The sequence below is a fragment of the Hypomesus nipponensis genome, chromosome 7, assembly GCF_054491055.1.
Source record: "Hypomesus nipponensis isolate SF chromosome 7, ASM5449105v1, whole genome shotgun sequence".
Taxonomy (NCBI): Eukaryota; Metazoa; Chordata; class Actinopteri; order Osmeriformes; family Osmeridae; genus Hypomesus; species Hypomesus nipponensis.
In genome coordinates, this window is record NC_140367.1 from 14020095 (window position 1) to 14046678 (window position 26584).

Here is a 26584-nt window from a genome sequence, read left to right on the forward strand (position 1 = left end):
CACTTTCCAGTACAGGGGTGGTGATTGTCTCCCCCCCTCTCTCTTTCTCTGTCTCTGTCTCTCTCTCTTTCTCTCCCTCCATGTGAAAGGATCCCTTGTGGAGGTGAGGTAGCGCTGATGTCAGTCCTCCATCGCTCTTCTTCCTGTTCTATTCTCTCCCAGGAAGTGACACACTCTCCCACACACCGGCAGTATGAATGGCAGGCCATGGCTGCCTCAGACAGCACTAATGTCATCCTTCCGGGTGCTTCTCCAACCCCAATGTCAGGGTGTGGGATGGAGGGGAGGAGATACAATAGTGCATTTGTTTAAGTCTAGACGGACATTTACGGATATTTTTCCTCTTTACGTTTTGTTGTTCTGCCGAGTCACCTATCTCAGAGTTTGACCAAATGGCTTCCGGGACTTCCAAGGATGTGCCTTGCTTAGTGAAGAGTGAATTTAATCTCCGACCAATTTAATCAAGGGCCAAGGTAGGTCATCTATCTCTCAGTCTAGGAGCAATAGTTTGGTACTTCTGTCCTCTCCACAGCCCCGTCAGGGCCAAACACTAGAGGCCAAAGGCAGAGGGGGGGGGGGGGGCAACAAGCAGAATAGAATGAATGAAGAAAAGAGATGATGGCAGACCATGAGGATGAGGAGGCAGGGAGGAAATGGAGGGGGTCACTTTGATAAACAGGAAGTGCTCATCACTACGCAATAACTGTTACTCAACCCATCACACCTCTGTTGTGCCACATGACTCATCTTAACGCACCTGCCTGGATGCACATAGAATACAAAGCAGCCCATTTGTTTGATAGATGTTTAAAACACATTCTGAGACAGGACTCAAAACACAAGGTGTACCCATGAGATCCTAAAACACAGTATCATGACAGTCTCAAGACTATCTTAGTCTCTGTCCATCCAGAGCCGTACATTTCACATGAAAATGCTCAGAAGTAACACAAGGAGTTCTACTGATGAGATCAAATGCATGACCTGAAGTCAATCTCTTTAGTTCCCGTAAAAGCTCTCTTTGATTTGTCACAGACTGTTATGTTCATGTGAGGAATCTCTGAGGAATTTCTGGCCAGCGAGTAAAGATGGTAGTGAATCACAGTAGAGTAATTGGTGACATCCTATTGGAGTATTAATCTTAACCCCCCCCCCCACCCCTTACCACTTTTACCAGGAAGTTATGTGAGTAGAGGTTGTATGTGTCATAACAAGGAGAAAACATAAGTGCCTATTTTGCAGACACGTTGCGTGTGTGTGATGGATGGCTGAGTCACTCACAAAGCGCTGAGTCATCTCATCATAATTTCACAGAGGCTTCAGACTTCTGACCACCCTGTCGCTGAACAGCCATTGGACACCGGACACCATGTGACTTCAGAGCATTTCCTGGTCTTGGATTGGTGAACCGGTTAGCCGTTACTTCCTGTCAGACTAAGTTAGCTGAAAAGGTCGATTGGCTTGCACTTCAGCACCACACACACTCCAGAAACCAAGTCCACCATCATCTGATAAGACTCAGTTGTCAACAACTCAAGGCTGACGTGTTTCTCTTAAGATTTCTCTTGTTTCTGTTTCCACAGCAAAACATTTGTCCATGAGGGCCTTACCACAGAAATTGGACCAATGATCGATGCGTTCCTGGAACAGGCTACAAAACTAAGCCAGATGTTTGAAATTCTCGAGGAGAGAGAAGCGCTTGTTTTTTCCTCCCTCTATAGGAGCGAGAATTCGCTTAACAGCCTAATTGTAAGACGGATAAATATAGCAATGGCTGCTGCCTGTAAATCTCGAAGGCAGAGGGGGGCAGCAGGGACACTGGTGGTGGTGGGATAGAAAGAAAGAGAGAACAGGAAATAGAGAGATAAAGGTAGAGAGAGAGAGAAAGGTAGAGTGTGGGAGACACAGAATGGGAAAAGAGAGAGAGAGAAAGGTAAAGTGAGGTAGAGGAAGAACGGGAAATAGGGAGAGAGAGAAAGAAAGACAGAAGAAGCAAGAGAATGAGACTGGAAGAGACGGAAGTAGATAGAGAGGAAGATAATAATGCAGAGGGAGAGAGCAGAGAGTGTTGATCACTGGAACAGGAGCCTCCAACAGAAGGATGAGTAGCTCCATTTCCGATGCATCAAAAACACTCCACCCCCAATCCTAGAAGTAGAGGGATCGGGCAATTGCTTTCCCACCCAATTTGCCTCATCACGAAGCAGGGGATGGAAAGGAAACCATGTTTGAGTGTATGTGTGCGTGTGTGTGTGAGATGGAGAGGAGAAGGAAAGGAAAGGGAGAGGCAGGCAGAGGAGAGTCTTCTAATGCAGTCATTGAGTGTAAGTATGACCGACCATGTGGGCCATATCACACGATGGCTTACTCACCTCTCCAAGAGCAAGGGGTGGCTGAAAGGCTCAAAGACGAGATAGATGTTGCTGCCATCAGTGTACTGAGTTTCATATTTGCACCTCTGTTTGTGAGCGTGCATGTACGTCAAAGTTAGACCTCAACAGCTCATTCCAAATCAGTTACTGTGAGCCAATAACAGCATTCTTAGCATGTCATACATAAAAAAATATGTTAAGCGCTAAAAAAAGGCTTTCAACCATTCTGGTTTGAGAAATTCTTGTTTTCAATTCTGACACAAGCCTACAGAATGCTGAGTCACTCTGGCACTTCTAATCCCATTTACTGTATCCTGCTGTGTTCCTGTCAACATGGAGCCAAAACATCCTCTTCAAAAGCACCCTCAAACCCACAAAGACCCAGGCTGATGCATGCCTTGGTGTGATGAATACACATGGCAGTTACCACACATACACACACAACCGCAGGCTGACTCCCAAAGTAGAGGATTCTCCCTTCACTTCATGGCCCATTGCCAAGATGACTTCCCAATACCGGTGTTGTTTTACTGTAAATGTTGCAGCACGTTCCAGGAATCCCCATGTGGCCTCAGCTCTGCCTCTATGACTGTACACACGTACTCCATCAACAGCCGCGTGCTCCACTTCAGAAAAGCGGTGTGTGTGTGTGTGTGTGTGTGTGTGTTTTGTGCGTGAGTTTTTTATCCTTGGAAGTAAATGAGTAGATGTTAAATGTTGTGGTCTGCTAATGACAGTTAAGGTCAGATGTCAAATCAAATAGGTGAACTAGTTGTCAGACTTATCAAATGCATATCAAACAAACAATTTCTTATTCTCTTTCTCACTCTCTTTATTTTATTCTCTCAATCTCCCTCAGTTTTTTGTTCTATTACTCTCACTTTAATAGTCTAGTACTCTAGTAGTTGAATACAATATATTAATCTCTCCTTTGCTTTCTTTCTCTCTCTCCTTCTTTCTCCCACACTCTATCTTTCTGTTTTCCCTCACTGAGGTGAATGCTGGCACAGTGTCTCTTACAGGTTGGTGTTTACTTGTCAGGGGTCAACACTCAAATCTCTCCGCCTATCAGACGGTTGACAACACAGTACTAGAACATTCCACCACCACCCACTGTGGGCGAAAAATCAATAGCCACTCTCTCACTCACTTTACATGTTTGTGTAAACAGTGTGCTTATCATTTGTCACTCGACAGTCTGGTTACAGTGTCCCTGTTGTGACAGGTCTGATTTTTACAGTTTTCTTGATCACTTTGTGGTATCTAGCTGATCGGGCCTAACCCTTGTGGAATGTATCAGAGTTGAAAAGCTGTAACTGACATGCAGCGAGACAGAAGCACTCCTTGGTGTGATGGAGTTGAACTCACATCTCATACCTCTGCGTCACAGTTCACAAGAATCATATACTGCTGTCAGGGTGAAGATCACACAACCTACTCTGTTATACTACACCCTCTAGTCAGAGAAAGAGAACAGACAGACAAATCGAGGGAGACAGACATATAGAGAACATAACATCCAGGAAGTCTGACTCTCTAGAACTTCAAGAAGGTAAGAAAGAGAGAGAGACAGAGAGAGAAAGTGAAGGCCAGAAAGAGAAAGAGAGAGAGATGAGGCCTTTCTGGGCACACAGCCAACTACAGGACACCCATCATGGTCTCTGTCAAGCACATCACTATATATGCCCCCTCTAATCCTAAAACATAGATACGCGTCCCTTTCACAACACCGACATAAGGATACATCACACACCAACTGCCATGAAAAGTTAACACACTTACATGCACACTTAAAAATAGAGTATGCCTACGGTCTGTGAGTGTGAAGGGCTGAATCCCATAACACAGGGACCATGAAAAGGAAAAAATATAGTTGAGGAGTCAAGGGCGGTCCTCTGAAACAAAAAGGCCGGACATACAGAATTCAGTTTGAGGCCCTGCGCTTACAGTTAGTGTCTCTCTAGGGGGGACCCCGTGACCTCACCGCTGGGGGGGGGAAACAATGTAGACGAAGGGCCGCTGTGGTGACCAAATGACAGAGAAAAAGAGAGGGAGGGACGTGGAGGGTAATGGACAGGGGGGGATATTATGGAACTGGCCAACCAGGTTTCTGGTGCCACTCAGGCCCTCTGCCAGTGCCCCGCCAAAAGTGACATAGGCATGGCTCGATGACATCATAAGCCAAGTGGCGTGAGAGAAAGAGAGCTGGCACACACAACCGTGTTAGTGCCTCTGAGGAAAGCCTCTCAACATACCGAAAACCCAGGCCATTATCAGATGTAAACCTAGACCACTCAGTGTAAACAACACACTCCCCGCCATGGACAATTCTCTGTTTTTGAAGAAACAAACTCCATGCTGAAAGGCACTAATGCCTACATGCCTACCACTTCCTGTAGAGGACTTACACAGCACTCTAAAGAACTAGTATTGAATGTTGAAGGTGAAAATAAATAAATATAATAAACACTTGGTTGAACAAATCACCCAGAGGCATAATTTGTCAGAATGGATTAACAGGTAGCATGACAGGGAAACTCCCTTTACAGCTTCAGACCGGAGAACAGAATAATTAACGTTTACCTCTCTCTCTCTTTCTCTCTCTCTCTCTCTCTCTCTCTCTCTCTCTCTCTCTCTCTCTCTCTCTCTCTCTCTCTCTCTCTCTCTCTCTCTCTCTCTCTCTCTCTCTCTCTCTCTCTCTCTCTCTCTCTCTCTCTCTCTCTCTCTCTCTCTCTCTCTCTCTCTCTCTCTCTCTCTCTCTCTCTCTCTCTTTCTCTGAGGTAGCCAGGTATTTATTCCATGACAGAGCCCTAAGACGTGGCACAGTGTGTGTCTGCATCACCAGAGGGCCGGGCCAGCAAGGGCCAGATTCTGTTACCCCGCACTGACGCACATGCATACGCACGGATCAACAACAAAACACTGGCCACACACATGAACTTAAACACTAGAATTAGAAACACACCTTACTTGAGTGATAGAGAAATACGACATTACATAGACAGAACATATAGTCATAAAACATCTGTATTCACAAATAATATCACTATATATCAGGAATATCTATAATATAATATCGCTATAATATCAGGAATATCACTCACTGTCTCCTGTGACATGCAGCTGGCTGGCTGGCTGATGTGGGACTACTTTAGATTTCCTCATCCCTCCTCTTACTCATACAACAAAATCTATGGCCACAACATCCCATTTCCTGACAAGCAAATGAAAACATCACCCTAACGTCACCCGCTCCCCCCCCCCTTCTCTCTCTCTCTCCCCCTTTTCTCTCTTTTTTCTCTCTCTCCCTCTCCGTCTCTCTGGTGAAGGGGATCCACCTTTATTGATGCTTCATCCTTCTCGTCTCCTTCCCCTTCTACGGTGAGTCTCTCTTCTCCTTCTCTACTTCCCTATCATCGTCTTTTCACAGTATAAAACACAGTATAGGAAGGGGAGCCTACACACCCATGTGAGAGAGAAAACTGGCACTAAGTAGCGTAAGGTGAAGTAGGTAGGAAGTGTGTGTGTGTTGTAGTGTGTGTGTGTGTATGCAGCCCCACCTCTTGGCAACTCTCTATCTCTCCCTCTCTCTTTCTCAAACACACCCAGATATGCATGCCCATTCAGACACACACCAAAACACACATTTTGTGGCCACAGTGTCACAGTGTGATGCCAACCACCAAGTTGTCACAGGAGTGAAGCATGCTGAAGCCAGGAGGATGATGAGAAAAAAACAGAGAGATCCAGGAATACCGACAAAGTCATGCCACAATGTTCCTAGCTAACAAACCGCCAGGAGAGGGGGGAATTTGTGTGGTGGGAATTTTAAGATCAATCCCAAACAACGAGACGATATTGACGACTTGACCTGCTAGGTAGAGTTGTTTAAAGGACTGCTCCGTTGCGCAGGTTTCTAAGGAGCAGGGTGACCTGGGTTGTGCCCCGTGACCACATCCCTTCTGCAGACACACAGCATTGTGGGAAACCGGACGCTCTTCACGTGGTCTCTCTGCACGGTTCACTGTGGTATCGCTCTCAGCGTGCTCACACACACACACACGCGTACTCCAGTTACATTAAACAGGGATGTTCCATGTTCCACATAAGTAGTGAGACAACCACCTGCTACCCCACTAGTTAAGGTCCCCTTCCCCCCAGGGCAGAGAAAACAAACACACTCCTGGCTCAGTATCAACTTAGGGACCATTGGAGCTGTGTCTCCAATTAGAGACGACTGATCTATGACCATACTTATGGCTCACAAACATTGCTGGGTCACAGCTGTGGGTATGTATGTATGTGTGTGTTTGTGTGTGTATGTGTGAATGTCACACCAGAGGGATGAATATGCTTTATGCTAACAAGGGCAAACACTACAGTGGCCCACATCTCCTTACTATGCCCCTACACACTATCAGCCAGCACTGACAGAATGAGGCCTCTCTCCTTAAACACACATGCAGTCATCTAATTTCAAGGAAAGTATCCGCTCTCAATTAAAAATCCTCTCAAAGCATTACTATCACGTCTGCAGAATGTGTGTGTGTGTGCAAGTGTATTTGGGGAGATAAAGGTTTATGAGTGTGTGGGCGCTGACAAGGTTAGGGCAAGGTACAGCAAGGCCAACAAACCCCTCCCAGATGTGTGTTGTTTTGTATTTTCAAAAAAACTACGGTACGGGAGCACAAGAAGACCAGCAGAGTCACACAAATACAACAGCCACCTAAACACTAGTATCCATACCATTGTAAATGTGCCAACTGTAAATGTGTGTTTGTATGTGTGTGTGTATGTAATGCAAAGTTCATTCCTTTTCAGCAGTTTCAAACAGGGAAAATAGCAAAAATGTTAAGCATAATCTGGCCCTAATAGTGAAAGATTTGTGAAGCAGACATATTATTTATGACATGAACTACACACACACACGTACACACACGTAGGAAGTAAAATTTGCCAGCTCTTACTGTGAGGCTGTGGTTCTATGCTCTCTGCAACCTGATTTCTTCATAGCCCATGTCCATTCTAGGAGATAGAGAAAGAAAAGAGAGAGAGTTAGAAAGAGAGAGACAGAGAGGGAGTGAGAGAAAAAAAAGAGAGTGGAAAAAAAGTGAGAGAGAAAAAGTGAGAGAGAGACAGAGTTTGGTCCAGGAGCTCCAGAGAAGGGTGACCCAGTGTTTCTTTCTTCTGAAGCACAGTGTCTCTGAGTCTTGGAGACTGCACTGAGAGAGCAAACTCTTCTACTGCCCTCCTCTCTCATCCCTGCCTCACCACCCCAGCAGGCGCAAGTGTGTGTGTGTGTGTGGTAGAGAGAAGGAGAGTGTGCGTGGCCCTGTCACACATAACACCACTAGTAAAGTCATTCCAGCTCAGTGACTCAACAGGCAACAAGCTCTCTTTCTCTCTCTCTCCCTTCTTCTTTGTCAAACTCTTTTTCTCGTGTGCTCTCACTCTTGCTCTCTAGTTTTCCACCTCCATGATTTGCATGTCCACTAGCTAGCCAATCATAGTATTGCTGCACTTGTAATTGGTGCTAATGATGGGCTGTCGTGGAGCTGAACAGCTGGGATGTTGTGTCTCGGGCATAGGCATTTCTGCGTATGTGAATGTTGATGTTGGGTGTACATGTGTGTATGCTGGGGGGGGGGGGGTCAGTCAATCAAATGTACACAAATTTTAATTTATTACAAACAAATTTCCAATGTCAGGGGAAACAGATGGTTGATGAAGATGCTCCTATGGTCTTTTAAAGGTTATCATCATGGAGAGGAGGAGAAATAGGGAGATAGAGAATAAGAGGGCAAGAGAGAGAGAGGGAGAAGGAGACACATCTACGTTAAATTGAGCTGCTAAAAACCTGCATCTGACTTTAAATAACTGGGGCTTTGCGCTGGGACAAACACACAAACACACACACAAACAGAGGAATTCACCCCCGATGATGTGGAATGATGTGGTGAGTGGTCAGAAGGCCTGCGGTATGACCACGTAGACTAAGACAGGTGTTGTTGGAAGTGAGTCAGAGATACAGTGTCCAGGACAAGGGTTTGATTTCTGTGGTGAGACATAGAGGTACCCATCAAGACACACACACGCACACACACAGCACTGTTTGTGCGATGACTGCAGGATGAATCACTGATGTTCAGACCCCCTCATCGTCACAAGAACACGGTCTGTGTCTATGTGTGTGTCACCCCATCCTCCACACAGATCCCCACCCCAGCATAACCATTCACCCAGTTGCATCACCTCTCCTGTTACATCCAATATTCTGACCCTACACATCCCTTCCTTGACCCACACACCCTCAAGTTGTTGTCTAACCTCCTCCTCCTCCCCTCCTCCCCTCCCTCCAGTCCATTTCCAGCGTAAGACTGCGTCGCCATGATGGGACAAAAACAAACAAGTCAGGTTGCAAAAGAGGAGCAGCTGTGAACGGAGGCGAGGTTCAAAGTAGGAGTGGTGGGATGTGGAACCAGAGAGACGCGGTATGCATGTTTGCAGGTGCACACACACACGCACACACACGCAAACACACGCACAGTGTTTCACAACAGGTATGATCATGCAGGTCACCCACTCAAACATTCCTCACGTTCCCTGGCCAGGTAAACAATGAAGTACAGAGAGTAGAGAGGAAAGGACCCACACATGCACACGCACGCCCACACACCCCCCCCCTCCCCCCAGGCTTCTAGGACTGCACCTCCTCTTTCTGCTTGCCCTTGATGAAACAGTCAACAAGCCTCTCGGGTTCAGCTGAGTGGCGACACTGACGAGATCTTACATAAACACATATAGGCACACACGCGCACACAGTGGTAGCCACACACTCGCAACCAGAAACAGAATTTACACACGCAAACACACATCTAAAAAACAAACACAAACGTACAAGCAGAACATCACCACAGGATGCTCCACCATCTCATTGACACACTCTCTATCCCTGGTCTAGCTATCTCACACACTTCCCAGTCTTTCAGACTCTAAAACACCTTCTGTCCCCATCAACAGGGATTGCACCCTCTTGCGGATTGTTGACACCGCACAAACACACACACCCACACACAGTGATGAGTCACAGACCCATTAAAGCATCTCATCAGTCACAATGCAAGAGCGACCACCCATTGAACACCCACCTTTTAACCCCCCCCCCCCTGACCTGCTACGAACAGCTTCTTCCATCACTTTAATGGGATGCACACACTGGCACACACACAGACATGTCTGGTGTGAAGCCTTACTAACAGATTCCAGATCATAAACGAGTGGACAGCTATTGATCGTCGTGGAGGTCAACCTCCCAGAAGGGGGAGATGCTACATCACTAACTCCCCCAAGCTGGGGGGAGAGAGGGACAGGGGGTGGAATGGCACGCACACATGCAGATAGTACACATACACATAAACCCTTACACATGCACACACACATTCAAACACACGGCTAACCTGGCAACCCCATCGTCCTCAACTTCCTCTTCAACCTCCCAGTCGTTCTGGCCTGACACGATGCGTCACCACAATATTCCCGACACAGAGAAAATCTGAAGTGTTCTGTTCAAGTCTAGTCTAATCTATCAGACTTGTTATTATGACTGCTCAGAACAGTTTACCTCTCTCCTCCATTCTCTCTTCCACTCTCCTTGTTTTCTTCTCCTTTTGGTTCTTGAGATTATTATACGTTCTTTACCAACTGGTGAAAATACACTTTCTGTCCCAAAAAAATGACACTTACCTCAAAGCTTTTCCTGACCATGGGAATGCTCCTACTGCTGTATCTGTGATGACGGTGCATCTGTATCTGATCCTACTGCTCCGCTACACGTCCGATTATAAGCGCTATTCATAGCAAATGGCCTTCAAACTCACTGTAAGAATCGCAGTGTAATGTTGTGTGCACACCGTTGGTGTCTGCATGTGTGTGTGTGTGTGAGAATATGTGGGGGTAAGCTTGTGAAATGTGTATACAAAGACTCACCTGTCGGTCACGTGCCCATATGAACACAGTTTGGTGTGATCTGTCTTGAAATGTTTACAGAAAGCCATCCTTAAAACCATTTTGAGGCAAAGTTAGCAAGCCCAGTATGGGAGCAGTTGTAGCAGGTGTGGGGCCATCTAGTGGATACAAAATGAAGCAATTCTGTTCACACAAAGGCATAGTGACAAGCAGAACGTTTAAAGAGAAACTGACAGGGAACTGTCATCTATGGTGTGTGTTTCATTAACATTTAGTCATTTAGAAGAAACACTCAGACACACACACACAAACACACAGAAAAAGGAGTAGCAGTCCTGGCTGTCCCCCGCTCTGTCACCTGGCACCTACACACACAGGGGACAGACCTTGCCTCTGTGGCTGAGGGAGGGTGAGGGGAGCTGGGCCACGAAGGGAGAGAGAGGTCCCTGGACTGAGGAACCTGGAAGCCACAGAAAAAGCCAGAGACAGTGGCGCTGTTGTTCCCGTTGCCCTTGGCGTCCAGGCATTGGAACGCTTGTCCACTGTTTGGCCATGAACACAGTCAGGAGATTCTGCAGTCCATTGGCCAGAAGATATGTCAGTCAAGAGTTTCACCAAGTGATAGTTTCCCTCAAGGTGGTTTGACGACACTGGGATCATTTTATGGGTATTGGACAAACAGTGGTATAACTGTTTATCACTTGTATATCAGTGGTATATCACTGGACTTAATTTCAGGGCACCACTGACGTTCTGGTGTTAGGTTGCATCCAGTGTCCAGTACATTGTGTTCCTGAGTGGCGTTTTACTGCAGGCCTGAGACCTGCCAAAGAATGTGATTTTTGGCATGGACCTGAAACACAGCCTGACACTGTCGAGATATTTCTCTCTCAATCTCTCACTCTGTCTTTTTCTCTCAATCTCTCAAATCTCCCTTTCTCTTGTTCTCTTTCTACTTTCATACCTGTCTTCCTCTCTCTGGCCCCAACTTGTCTCTCACGTATAAACACTTTCTTCTTTACAAACCAACTATTTTCCACATTAGTTGAAAGAGCATCTGACCTTTTCACAAAACAATATGAACACCACTACACTCCATGTTATGTTCTCCTATTAAGCCTATTGTATTGTCCTCAAATATCATTAGCGACAAGAGTTCAAAGAAAAGAAAGTTATAAGAGTGACCTGGGGACTGAGAGCAGTAGTGCAAAAAGTCTATTTTAACAAAAGCACCTCATTACTCACTGCGTCATAGCTGTCATACAGTCATAGCTGTCGATGTCTCTGAGGATGTCTGTCATAGTGACAAGTTGATTTACATATTTTCACAGAAAAAGAGAGAGAGAGACAGAGTTCCATCTGAGAGAAGCAGCCACAACAAAAATTTGCTTCTAAAAATCCAGAAATTGGACCAAAAAGTGAGACAGTGTAAATAACTCTAAAAATATCAAGAATAGAAAGGACATAACCTTCTCCAATACAGTACTGGTATAAAAAATATTCACTAGGCCCAGAAATTCAGGCATCTTTGAAAGAAAGAAGACAACAAAATGGTTCAGCATGTGGACTTTTAAGACTGAAAACTGACCACAGAAATTCAGTCCTTTCATTTTGACAGAAACCGGCAGCAGGCATCCATCCACACAGCAGTGGCTTGCACATCCACAGGCTCACAATCCTATGCCACAATCTCTGACTGTCAGCCACGAACGTGCTGTATGGGCCCACTTTAAACCAGTGGTACAGGAAATTATAGCAAACTCTGGCCACAAGATTGACAAACTTCAGGTGCTGAGTGATGGCCCAGTCACCCAATACAGAAACAAGGCAAACTGTACCCTACACATGGAGGCTGAAGCGAATCACCTGGAATTACTCACGAGCCCATGGGAAAAGTGCACCCGATGGAGTTGGGGGATCAGTGAAACGCATGGCAGACAACTATGTCCATGGGGGGAAAGACTTACAAAGCCTTAAAGACCTCTGCGAGTTCCTAGCCCCAAACATAAAATTCAATTGGATCGAGGAGGCAGATATCCAGGTGTTCGACGAGATGTTGCCAGCTTCTGTCCCAAAAGTACCTGGCATCTTAAACACCCACCAAATACTTCCCTTCTCTGCAGGAGAGATCTTCTGTAGGGCTCTCAGTTGTTTCTGCCACTACACAGAGATGTGCGATTGCTTCTCTTCAAGTTCAAGTCTTTTATTGTCAGATGCACAGAACAACACGGGGTACACAGCATAAGTACACAAAACATAGATTACATCTATGATAAGCAAAAATATAGTAAACCTACTAATATACAGTAATATACAATATTCAATACAGTATACTAAACCTCTAAATACACATAATACACATAATAACCTATACTAACCTTACAAACCTATGCTAACCTAAGACAAATTAAGTACAATTAGTGCAATATTGCTGATAGTGCAACCAGTAGCTGAAAGTGACAATGTGTAGTCTCTCTCCAAGCAAGATGAGGCCAGACAATTGGTCAAAAGATTCAGAGGAACTGCTTGCCTGTAAAGTACGAGAGACCCAGCCCGAGAGTCCCAGTGGAAGAGGAGGAAGAGCTTGACAAAGAGTATACCATCGGGAAATTTGAAATTGTCCGCTATGACAAGAAGCCATTTGTTGGCCAGATCACACAACTAAATGCTGAGCACATCGAGGTCATTTTGCATAGTGCAAATTGTTGGGAAAAACATATTCAAGCGGCCTCCCAGGCGAAACTGCATTATGTACAGCAAGGACCAACTTGTCATCTCTGAACCAGAGCCCCACCAGCGTGCAGCCCAGCTCACCAAATATGACTGGCTGCTGTTCAATGAGGTGTGAAAGGAGGAGGATGAGTCCATAAACACTCTAAAACACAACTGTTTTTTTATTTTGTGTGTATTTCATGGTGTATTCTATTGTACAGCACAGTTCATGAAGAAAATAATCAATTTACTCTGAATTATTTTTAAGAACCACTGAATATTTTGCTGTTTTATTAATGGGTTGTTTAATGAATTTTACCCAAACAGTAGGATTTTTTTTTAAGGTCAATTCCATTTATGGTTATGAAATGTGACAACTAGGCCCTATGGCTACTCAAAAAATTATTTTACTTGATTTGTACAACAAAAATGTGACTGAATTAAATACAGAGAACAGTAGTTTTAACTTTTTATCCCGTATAACTTTTAACTTTAAAGTTTTACCTTTTTATTTTAGAGAATTTTTGTGAAGTCATGTTGGTAAATGTTACGTAGCTCCCAAGTCTTTTTTAGGGTGGTTTTACGGTGAGGGAGCAGTGAGGGAGCGGGGAGAGAGTCGGGCTAGTAATCAGAAGGTTGCCGGATCGATTCCTTGCCATGCCATTACATTGTGTCCTTGGGCAAGGCACTTCACCCTACTTGCCTCGGGGGGAATGTCCCTGTGCTTACTGTAAATCGCTCTGGATAAAAACGTCTGCTAAATGAGTTTTCTTTTCTTTATGGGAATGTTGGTTTCTTCTTCTTTCATCTGACTTTATTATACAAAAAACATTTGAACTTGAAGTTGTAACTTTATTTTAAAGTAAATGTGACTTTGTACAAGACAGGGGCATACCGGTACTTTTTGTTGTCCAAAGGTCTGACGGAATGTCCTGTAGTGTGACAAACTGAATTATAAGTGGAAAAGGCATTTTAATGCACAAATTCTTGTAGAAAGTGTTGAATAGTATAACAATGATATCATCACTATGCGGATACATATAAGGATGGAATGAAGCTTCATTAGGTTTTATACAAATTATAATGAATATGATCCAGGCGTGTCCATGTATACATCTTATAGTAGGATAATAACATGATTGTGAATTTTTATTGGTTACTTTTGATGTGGGAATATAATTATGACAAATTGAAAGGATTGTGCATATTTGTCTTATCTGTTACAACATCTCTGAATTAAATATTAACATAAAAATGTTGTTCCACCGGTGGACAATATTTGGGACTACCACACAAAAAAGTTCATAAAATGTTAGATAAATAAGGAATTAGAAAAATGACACATTCAGTTTTGACTTATTCACATATCAAGCAAAATAATGATATGTCATTTGACATACATTTAAGAAATATATATTTTTCCACTTTGGATTTGAGTTCACGTCAACCACCCACCCCCCTACTTTGGGTTTTGATTCGCCTCCAGGAGGCCACTCAACAACTTCCTTCTGCCACCCCGAATGGAAATCTCCAGATCCACCCCTGTCCCTGTTGGGGACTTCCACGTTTAATGCAAATTTTTTTGGCTGATTTGAGCGAAATATTGTTTTTGGAGCTTTATGTAAAACAAACAAACATAGACGTTTTTTCAATTGATAAAACATTGTCTAGTGAAGGTAATTACGTTTGCGTTTCTTAGGCTGGTTTTACATCTTTATATTGTCTCTACTAGCTAGCTTTCGATCTGTCAGTGTCACTGTTGTGTATAAGCGGCACTAAGGGCTGCATAGACGTTCATTTGGATTAGACCAACCGTCCTGGGGGAAAGGGGGGCCGGCCAACTGTGTTGCTGGCCAACTATGTCGCTCAATCTTCTGCCAACATTTTTATTAGTAGTAAAAATAATAAGGCAAGCGGCCCTCTGGCCCAGAAGTGCTTCGGCCTATCGGGAATTCTCCTGGTGCTCCGGATGGCCAGTCCGATACTGCATTCAAGTGTCAACAACCAACCCATCACCAGCCAGTTACCAAACCTAAACCAAAGGATACTGTCACTGAAGTCAAGAAGACAAACTGAAACCTGGTAAAGTCAAAAGATCTTTCTTAGTCTACAAATAACAAGCAATTGAACAGCTAACATATTTGCTAGCTTTGACAGTTGGCTAGCTAGAGAACCACAAAAAATACCTGATTACCCTGATGACCAACAATGCAGGTAGTAGTACACAGCACAAGAGCTAGCTTAACCTATTGGGGAGTGAGTTCTAAATATTACCGACGCTTCCACCAGAGTGAGTTATTTTTTCAAAACGGAAGCTAGCTTTCGTCAGCTTCCGTTACCTAGCAACCTAGCATAATACTCGTAGCAATGTTACTACCGGCTAGTGTTACTTGTTAGCCTCCTAATTGTAAATTTGGAAGCCATACTATAGCGTTTGTCATATATCATATATCATATGTCATCATCATATATCTGTCTATCGGAAAATAGTCGGTTGGAATGTTCAGAATCACATGTGTGACGGTACTCTGTGGGGCCCGCTTTCGAACGATCACATATGTGTGACGCTACTAATTAACAAAGATAAAGTACCCTACAAAATGTACAAGTTTAAATGCTAGGGAAAAGCACAAAGAAAATACTTGACATGCCCATCTCCACTCTCCTGGCTGACTACGTTCAGCAAAATAATCGAAGGACCAAGAACAGTATAATATTTTACACTGGATGTTTTAAAGCCTGGAAGGTAATCTTCTGTAAACACTATCAACATGTACTAAAAGAGGGCATTGGAAGAGGTGGCAGACTCACAATATGTGAAGATAGCGCCAGAGCCTGTTTAAGGAGAGCCTTGCCACTCCCTATTAAGCCCCATTGTACCGAATTTTGTTGCAGTTCCACCGGAGTTCCACTGGGAGTGATCTGTTTATGGAGCTAAACGGCTAAATTTGTCTCTTTATCAAATCTCAGATTTGATTGTAGTTTTTGCATGTTCAACATGGATTACAGTAGGGCTGTCCCCGACTAAGATTTTCTTTGGTCGACCAAGACTCGACAAAAACGACTGAAAATCGACTAATCTAACTTTGGAACGCTTAAAGAAAGATAAAAAAAAACGTACCAACATTTCCGCAATCTGACTCAATGGCTGCTGGACATTGCAAATTCAGCCGCTAATAGCCTACTAATAATAAGACTCATATCACCAGTCCTGTTGTAACCAAATGCCGATGGTATTTAGTATCTCTTACAATGTACTACAAATAAAAAATATTGTTTGTTTCACATGCAAATCATCAGAGCGCGCTTATCACTGCCTGAACTTGCAGCATGCGAACTTAGTAGAAGCTGAGTGGGGAACGTTGCAACAGAGAAAGATTTTGTTGTCTTGGCCGGAGAAGATAATGTCCTTCGATTTGGATGTGATTCTTATAATAGGCCTATTCATGTTTCAACCCAGGGCGTTAGCATGAGCAAAGTAGGGCTAGACCAACTAACAACAACTAACGCTTTTCAGGTGGTAGGCAACATCATATTCAACGTCGAACTATGAAAAATAAACCGTTGTTGGCAGAGTTTGCATTCAATGTTTTTTGAGTCACTCGGCACTTTGTAAATGTACTTTTATGAAATGCTGCAATACCAGATTTCTTTGCCATTTTGACTAATAACACCGACAAAGTAGGCTATGTAGTTCTGCAGCCAGTTGTGCTTGTGCCGTGTGCCGCACCAAAACAAAGCGCAGATTAACGAAAGGGAAAACAGTAACACCTTTCCTTTATATATATTTTTAGAGTTTGATTATTTGTCTTAAATAATATAATCTACAATTTCTGTTGAACATTTCGTTAATTCAGCAATGATGACACAAGCGGGAATCAGATCTCACACTGCCATATGGCAGCTTGACTAAAAAAATCTTAGTTGACCAAGAGCATATCGACCAGAAAATCGACTAGTCGACTAAATGTGGACAACCCTAGATTACAGGTCAAAAGTTGAATGTATGAATACTTATGTCCTTTCAATTTCTTACAGGGTAAGTTGTTGCCCTTAACACGCTAGCATTCTACTAACGAATGCTGATTGATGAATGAAGGACTGACTACGACCAGAGATCCCGCTTGATGGCATCCGAAGCAGAACCAGAATGTCAGAGCATTAGCAACATTAGCAACAACATTAGCAACCCAAAACTCTTTCCAGCATGTGTACTGACAGGGAAAGCCTAACCTGTCAGCTGTGTTGTCGATGCCTCGAGAGAAAAGTGGAAGTAACCAGAGCTTGCCGTCAAGCAATAGCTCTGGTCGTACGATGTGTATGACGTCAATTACATTTTCTAAGCCCTTTTAGAACAAAAAGGTGACTTTTAAAAAATCTAACACCCAGCAGTGTGTATTTTTTTGCCTACCCTTTTGAATTCAGAATTCAAATTACTAGACCAAAAATGTTATCCTGAGAAAAGTGGATTTTGAGGGGTATAGCTTCATAGACCTCCATTCATTCTGCACTCGACTGTTAGCGCCCTCATATGGAACTTGAGTGGAACTGCAACCAGTTCAGAACCCGGACGTTTCTCGAGCGTGATTCACAAGTTTACGCACCAAAACCAGGGGGCCGCCACAACTCTACACATATGCAATTCATTTCCGCCGGAAGTGGTTAGCACAGCGTCTGCTGGTGTAAACACAGCGATTTGTCTATGCTATCTTGGGATCACGGTTCTACTACTTTGACATACTTGTCATTTGACATTTACTACTGGATAAGTTGTCAACGTTGTCGCATGTACTTGTGGATAACGTCGTCGCCATACTTTTAAGTACATTTTAGAGTAGATTTATAGTTATAAAGCTTTTGCCAGTCCATCATTTTGGAGCTTTTAACGTGGAGCGAAGGCAATGTCAGAAGATGATTTAGTTGGTGATTCATTAGAACATTTGTCGTCTAGCTCTTCAATCTCTCCGCAAAATGTAGGCTAATTATTTGATTAAAGGATGCCACACGTATCAGACGTTGTTCTATAAATTCGTAGCCCGACATTAAAAAAATGTATAGTCGGTTGACTGATCGCGTTGTTGTACCCATCAGTCATAGGAATAAACACACACTTCATGAACATCCATTGTTCTTGCCAGTTAACCTGGCAAAACATGTAGCATAATGTTCTTTATTTATTGCCAGGACACGGTCCAAGTACCTTAGGCATACATAACATTGAAAGCTAATTTGTTTGGAATTTCTAGGCTATACTTGATGTTACACATTGATGTTCAGCCTATTCAATTTAACAACTTCATCTCGATCCTCTCGACTGCTAACTTCTCATAGCAAAAATCAGGAAAAATGATTCTACGTTTTAAACCAATCCGAAATGGGTAAACTAGCACCCCATTTATTTGCTTACGTCAAAAAGAGTTGCCTTCAAATGTGCTCGCAGATACGAACAGGGCACGAGCACAAAAGGGAACATTATAAGCCAATCGCTGATTTACCTGAGCTGAATGAGAACAAGGAGAAAGGGCTTGATAATCTACAATTGCCTGCCTTTGCTGTAGCCAGTTGGCTACAGCCAGGGGCGGACTGGCCATCGGAGATACCAGGGAATTCCCGGTGGGCCGACGGGGTTGGGATGGTCCAAAATACTGGCCCACTGCCATCACCAACCGGCCCTCCCTCTGAAATTGCTGGCACTTCCAACTATTTTCCATTTTACACAGCTTGAACACATAATTTGCTCTAAACCCGTCTAAAACACTGACTCATGATTCACACTCACGGTGACTATTTTTCAAAAATGTTCTGACGTGTCTTCTGAAATGTGTTCTTACGGACTTCGGACGTTTAACGTAAGAAAAGATATACATGATGTAATTTCTTTGTGATCATCCAAAATAATTTTAAGTGTATTGTTTTTTTTTGCGCTTTCAGTTTAACGCGTTATTAATGGCGTTAACCCAAACCCATTTTAACGGCGTCAATTGCGAGATTAACGTTCTTTTTGGCCTAGCAAACTTTGTAGTTTTTTCCACATGCTCTTGCAACTGTTCCAACAACTTCTGACGTTTGAAAAACTACAACACCACACCGGATCTAGCTAAACCGGAAACAAAACAAAAGGCACGCCGCACACACTTGTTTGGGCTTGCGAGCTGCCTAAAGAGTAGTTGGCTAACGTTACGTTTTGAGTGGATGGCGAGCGCGAGACGCTGAAAGGGAAGCCAATACGATTCAGAATGGAAAGTTTACTTTTAAAAAGTTGCTAAATGGTTCCATTGACAAGACCAAAGAGATCTGTGTGTTTTGTCGTTGTGAACTGAGCTATCATCGCAGCAAGTCCAGTCTGAAATACCACTTGATGGCCAAGCACACAGCTGATGCGAATCTCCGCCCCCTTGTCAAAGCCAGGCGGTTGCAATGTTGTTTTCAATTAAAAAAAAAACATTTGCACCAAGCAATCCGATCCACTTTTCCATGTTGATAAGAGCATTAAAATGAGAACAAATAATGGGACAAAAAAAAATCAAGGGACATTTAGAATAGATAGAAATGTGCGATTAATGGCGATTAATCGCAAGTTAACGATGACGTTAATACGATTAAATATTTTAATTGTTTATCAGCACTAGTATTTTTCCAAGTAGGCCACTGATGGTTAATACGTGCAATGCATTGAGTGGGCTACTCGCCGTGTACTGAATGGGCAGCGCGCCGTGTATTGAGTGGACCGGTCTGACACTAACTCCCGGGCCACTTTTCCCCCAGTCCGCCCCTGGTTACAGCAAATGGTTGCACAAATACATGACGGTTGTTTAGGGCTGCCCCCGACTAAGATTTTCTTTGGTCGACCAAGACTCGACTAAAACCTTCTGAAAATCGACCAGTCCTGTTGTTACCAAATGCCGATATAATACAAAATGCCTGATTGTAAGAGATAATAAATAATAACCAATGTTTTACTAATTTAAAATATTGTTTGTTTAACATGCAAATCATCCGAGCGCGCTGATCACTGCCTTAAAAAGTGCAGAATGCGAATTTACATAGAAGCAGAGTGGGGAACGGTGCAACAGAGATATATTTTGTTGTCTTGGCCAGAGAAGATGATGTCATTCAATTTGGATCTGATTATTATAATAGGCATATTCATTTCAACCCAGCGCGTTAGCATGAGCGAAATAAGGCAAGTTACGGTTTTCAGGTGGTTGGCTACATATTCGACTTAGAACTATGAAAAATAAACCGTTGTTGGCAGAGTTTTCATTCAACGTTTTTCGAGTCATCCGGACATTTGTAAATGTACTTTAATGAAATGCTGCCATAACACAGATTTATTTGCCATTTTGACTAATAACATCGACAAAGTAGGCTATGGCAGAGTTTGTAGTTTGTCAGCCAATTGTGCTCGTGCCGTGTGCCAAATACCAAACCAAAAAAAATGCAGATTAACGAAAGGGAACATAGTAACACCTTTTCTTTTAAATTATATATTTTTAGAGTTGCTTTATTTGTCTTAAATAATATAATCTACAATTTCTGTACAACATTTCATTAAGTCAGCAATTATGACACAAGCGGAAATCAGATCGCACACTGCCATACAGCAGCTCGACTAAAAAAATATTAGTCGACCAAGAGCATAACGACCAGAAAATCAACCAGTCGACAGCCCTAATGGCTTCAATATGTACTAATGAGAAGGCTAACAGGTAACGCTAGCATGCTAGTAGCATTTCTTTGAGAATTATGCTTGCTGTGGGGACCATCGGAAATATTTAGAACTCACGCATCTAAAGGTTTGGGTAACTCATGCTGCTGAAAAATGACATATAATGTGCAATACAATATCCAATCTTAATATCGGGATTGGTGCACCCCTAACTACACTAAGGGCACAGTCCTCCTACAGGGAACCGAGGACAACCTGAATGATTTTGAAACCGTTTTTTCTTCTCTAAAGGCAGAGGTAAAAAATCAACAAACTGGAACTCTCATCTCTGACTCTGACAGTGACGAGAACCCAGTGACAGAGATCACCACTAACACGATCGACCCTGCTCAGCCCAGTGACACCAAAAAAGTGATGGAAAGCTTAGCTCTACTCAAGATGAACTTTGCTGAATTCAAAGAGTTCACCCAGACCAGGCTCATTAAACCATCAAGCAGCTCCATCCAGTAGCTCAAAGAAGAAATCCAACAAATCAAGAGAGAGAGCCGGACGACAATCTCAGACCTCAGAAGGACACTGAGATAGCTGGAGGAAGAGAACAGAGTCCTCCGTGGGCATATGTCAAAACAAGGAAAATGCAGAGAATAGGTCAAAATCATCAGTCATTTGCAGTTCCTTGAAGATCAACTCCATCAGATCCAAACCACCATCTCAGACACCACGGCCTGCCATCCTCATGCTTCCCCCCACCCTCCCTCCTGCCTACAAACAGGACCCACGGCGGTTATCTCCGAACGGTTCCCTGACCCTAACCCTGATGAGAACCATGCACAAGAGGTCACACAACAGACCTTCAACCATCCTACCCACTCTACGCCCGCCACTCCAGAGGAGCAAGGTCTATAGGTGGTTCTCCTGACTCCAACGGAAAATACATTGACACCAACAAACTCTTTCCTGGACAAAGTGTACTATATAAATGCTGTAGAAACACAGGCCAGGCCTTGCAGCTGCTTAACCATCACATCCTTGGGAACCAACAACACATCCTGAATCATACTGGTACAAATGACCTTAACTCCCTTTGCCACGGCATGACTACAGTAATAAGGAAAGTGTCCGAAAAGGCCTGCAGGGAATTTCCTGACTCATGGGGTGTCATATCAACACTACTAGCATGCACTGACACCCCCCCCACACGTGATCCACGACATCAACACAGAGATAAGCAGAGGATGTGCAGCCCTTCTAAACATCTACCTCGCCTACCACCAGATCATCGGCACCTGGGACCTCTATGATGGACTGCATCTCCACAGAGAGGGGGTAAAGATATTCGCTAAGACCCTAAAAGACGTTTCCTTGGGTCACAGTCTAGCAACCCCCCCACTCGGCCCTAGAAGAAGAGGCCAATATGGACCGCCCCCTCCCCAACACCACAGATACATCCCCAGCCTCCGGGAGCATGCAATAGCAACGGGGCACCTACTAACCCATGCCCCACCACCTCCTCCTCAAGCCTGCACCCAGCTGCCATAAGAGCGGCTAGAGAGCACCTCCCTCTACCAGAACCCCCCAACAGCAGAGCCAGCGGAGCTTCCCTCCCATTTCTTTAATACATTTGTAACCCTTATACCATCGTTAACCACACTATCCGATGATGAAAAGATGAAAATACTCTTAGGGGAGGGACACACAGCCTCCCAATCTGGACGATTTCTTAAAGAATGCCATGAAATGAAAGAAAACGTGTACCATAATCACATTAACATTTTGCCTTCTATTTATTATATGTATTGTCCACTGTACTATTCACTTAGTTATTTTTGTTTTGATTGAGTTTAGATTTTGTTGTCACTGTGTCTTACAAATGCTTATTTGTTGATGTACAGTTATCTGTTATTTTGCCTCTAGCTTTGGAGAAAAAACGTAACTGAAAGTGTAACTGGCGGTGTTGAGTTAATTTAATCGCAAGCCTGCTAGTGTGTGTGTGTTCCTTATTTGCGTATAAACTCCGACCAGCACATCACTCTCAGGTAAAACCCCTTGATTTGGCATGCATGAAGCAAGAGAACCCTGTTCCAGACATTACATTTAGTCATTTAACAGACGCTCTTATCCAGAGCAACTTACAGTAAGGTAACATGATGTTGGACATAACCTTTATCTTTCTCTTTATGACTCCCCAGAAAACCCATATGAGCATCTCCAGTCCTTTTAGTCTACAGTCTAAAGGCTGACAAACATTCTAGATGTCACTTTAACATCAATAAGAATGAGTCGGACAACAGAAGAAGAAGTCACAGAAAAAGAGTCAGAGCAGGGGGGGAGTCAAACAGCAGAGGGAGAGTCAGAGCAGAGGGAGATGCAGAGCAGGGGCGGATCTACCGGGGTGGCATGGGGTGGCAACTGCCCCAGCTGCCACTCCAGTTGGCAGCTTTGAAAACAATGAAAAGTTGTGGCTTAAGTGCAACTGCAAGTGAATGCAGCACTAGACAAAAGATGACAGTGGTAAAGTTAGTTTAAAGTTCGATATTCAACAGATATTGGGATTCCCAGTATTGTGTTATTTTAACTGGTGTTCAGCACCGCTACGACCGGCCGCTTAGCCAATGCTTTTGGCTGCCTAAATAACGCGTATGTTGAGGGACCGTCAGCAAATTACAAATGTCAAAAGTCAATAGCTTTTCACTAACATGAACTAGGAGCGTCAAAATAATGTTCAACTGTTGAAGGTGTGTGTATGCATTCATACTGCACAGCCTCTATTTTGTTCATTTTCATCTCCGGTTATTAAAAAATATTTTATTATTCAAAATGAATCTTCAAACTTCAACATATTTTTGGTCATGTGACCTGTAATCCTCAAATTCATTTCAATGTTCACTGACTATGCATACATGTTGCACAGCCTTTAGTTTTTTCATTTTTATCTCACACACTTTTGCCACGCAGTACAACGCCTCAAAATCTCCTTCCACCCTCTTGCCACCCCATGAATTTTATTCTAGATCCCCCCTGGAGGAGAAGTAGAGTCAGAGCAGAGGGAGAGTCAGACAGCCGAGGAAGAGTCATAGCAGAAAGGTAGCAGCAGAATAGAGGAGGAAGGGTCAGAGAAGAAGAGAAAGAGTCAGACAGTAGTCTAAAATAGAAGACGGCAGGGAAAGAGTGTACTCAACTCTAGGGAGCAGGAATGAAGGAGACAGGAGAGGACGAATGCTAAGAATGCTGCTCAGTCAACCTGAGACATCCTCTGTTCAAACATCCTACTTTCATACCTCTGACATCACTCTCTCTGTTTCTCTCTTTCTCTCTCTAGAACATGCATGGTATTGCATTGCAAACACTCACATACCATAAAAAGTAGCTTGAAGCATTCCGCAAACACACACACATACACAAACATGACATACACAGCAGTAGAGTTCCAGATATCTGGTAGCACTTCTTTCATTTTCTTTTGAAGTCTTCTGTTTTGTCACCTGAGTGAGAAACTTGGAAGATTCACTCAAAACAGAGCCCCAGGACAGACGAACGAAAGAAAGAAAAAAGATAGCCTTAATTACCTCCTCAGTGATGTCCAACACTATTTCAATTTCAACGATGCCGATACAACTCCATCTGATAATCTCACAAAATAAATCCAGCCATCATGTTTTCCATGTTGATTCAGTGACTAAAGCTACTTCTTCTGCCAGGCACACACACACAACAAAATAATCGGCAATCCAGTTACTATTGGCTCCTTGATGCCTTTGGATGCCTCACAACCAATAGGCAAACTGGGCCGGATCTCCGTGACTTGTCAATCATATTACCCAACATGTTGTTCTCCATGGAGGGTGATGCAATCTAGCATCCTAGCTAAAAACAAAAACAAAGCATAAAAACAAGTGTGTGACCGAGAAGGTCAGGCCATCTGTGTGTGACACCGGAGACTCTTTCCAGAAACTTCTGGGTCTCCACTCACACTCCGTAACCTGGCCGATAGACAGGTTTAGCATTATGGTTATGGTAAGGCTCAATAAAAAAAAACTGGGTCTAAGGTGGTAAACAATCAATCAGAAACTTCCATATGCGGTCAAGACAGAAGCTCTTAGGTTGGCTAAGTAGTCACTGTGTAAGAGATGCGAAGGAGTGAGTGGTTGGGTGTCATTTGCCCTGCCATAACCTCTCATTACCGCTGAGAGGGGGTTGACAGCTACACCCCAGAAAACAAATATACACACCCTTACAAAAAAGAAGTGTATTAACGTATACTATAAGTATACTAAAATATGCATAGTACACTTTTAGTTCACTTTTGATATACTTTTAAGAAGTATGCTTAGAAACAGAAAATTTTATAAATTTCTTCTGGAGTAGGATATACGTTTTATTTTATCATACAGCAAAAACAGTCAAAATACTTTTAAAGTATGTTACAAGTAAAAATTCTCCATCCTGTATTCTTTATCCATCTTGTATATTTTAATCATTAAACTATTAATGATTAGAGTCTAGGAAAATCCATTATGCATTGCACATTTTTGTTACTGAAGCTGTAACCTTAATTACTGCTAAAACATTTTGAAGCCCTATACTCTTACATACTTTACTTTACTCTTTCATACTTTATCAATTGGAGTATTAATGGAAAAAACGAAAAAGCTACTTGAGAAAGAAGCAGACAGAAGGGTTGCATTATGAATTTGAAGGTTCTACTGTCAAACTGACTGAAGAACGAAAGTATTACGTGAAAAAATTAAGATAGCCGGCTCATTGGCTGGTCAATTCCCATGATGCAAGGTGGTAAATAGTGTTAACATTTGCTGGTAAATTTGCAGTTTGTTCGAAATACATCATACTTTCTGAATTTTGTTTTTTTAATGTGTTTTGTTGCGTGGTAATTGTTATTGTTGTGCTGGTTTACCATTGTAACCATGAGTTAAATTACTTTTACGTTTGATCAAAAGAGCTGGATTATAACAACATGGGTTCATGCACAGTAATTAGCTTCTTTCAGCTGATCATTTGCAGTGTCACTTAGCGAGGGCGCCCGTTCTTTTCAAGTGACGCAAGATCGGCGGCATGTGAGAGGCCCCTAAACATTTAAATATATTAGTAAATCATAGTAAATACACATTTATTACGTTACCTTCTTGAAGTACTTACATTAACTGATACATTAGTACTTCCCTTTTTTCCCTCTTGTTAATTCACTTTCCCCTTTCACTGACTAATCTCTTCACTTCTCTCCTCAACACTTAAATCGTCAGTCTAATCACCATGTCAAATAGCCTACACCGTTTCCTTCATATGCCAAATGCACATACCATAACTTAACATAGACGTTCTAGTAGTTCTATTATCATATGATATGATTATAACGTTTCTCAACCTAGAACAACAGATGAACCCGGAACTGCAAGCAAAGAGGTCAATGGGGTTGTCATAGGTGATCCTGTGACCTTACTAAGGTGCTGTGGGAGTGTTCAGAGGAAGTGAGCCATCAAATGATGTGGTCTGATGGCGGCCTCTGGGAGGGACAGTATCAGCAACTGAAGATAATAGTAATCAATGAGCTACGCATCTGACCCATCATTTCCCGTTTAGGAAGCCATTGTTGACTATTCATATACAGTAAAAAAAAAAAAATATGGATAAATCTAGCGATTACGGTTAACAAATTCAATCTGACTGGATTGATGAAGAGGTCATCAGTTTTGCATGGTGATTCAAATCCCAACAGCCCATGACACATTTCACAATAAGGCTGTTTCTCAGTCACACTTCATTGTCAGCAATGGTCGATGCATTAATTTCATTCTGAAAGTGAAAGCAGGTACTTTTCCCACAGAAGTGAGCAAACTGCCACTCTGAAACC

General features: G+C 43.1%; 1 protein-coding gene across 4 annotated transcripts in view; it reads right to left on the reverse strand.

The window, feature by feature from the left end:
• The window catches only part of LOC146276901 (testis-specific gene 13 protein-like), a 75572-nt gene that overhangs the window by 14514 nt on the left and 34474 nt on the right, over window positions 1-26584 (reverse strand). Inside the window, exons 1-2 of one of the 4 annotated variants that reach the window (XM_084701261.1) lie at window positions 24285-24439; window positions 7340-7397 (exon numbers count right to left, since the gene is read on the reverse strand). In XM_084701261.1, the coding sequence (XP_084557387.1) occupies window positions 7340-7383 (44 nt within the window). In that variant the 5' untranslated portion in view covers window positions 7384-7397; window positions 24285-24439. Of the gene's footprint in view, window positions 1-7339; window positions 9515-24284; window positions 24440-26584 lie in introns of those variants that run through there. The other 3 variants (XM_084701262.1, XM_084701265.1, XM_084701263.1) reach the window with 3 other exon arrangements.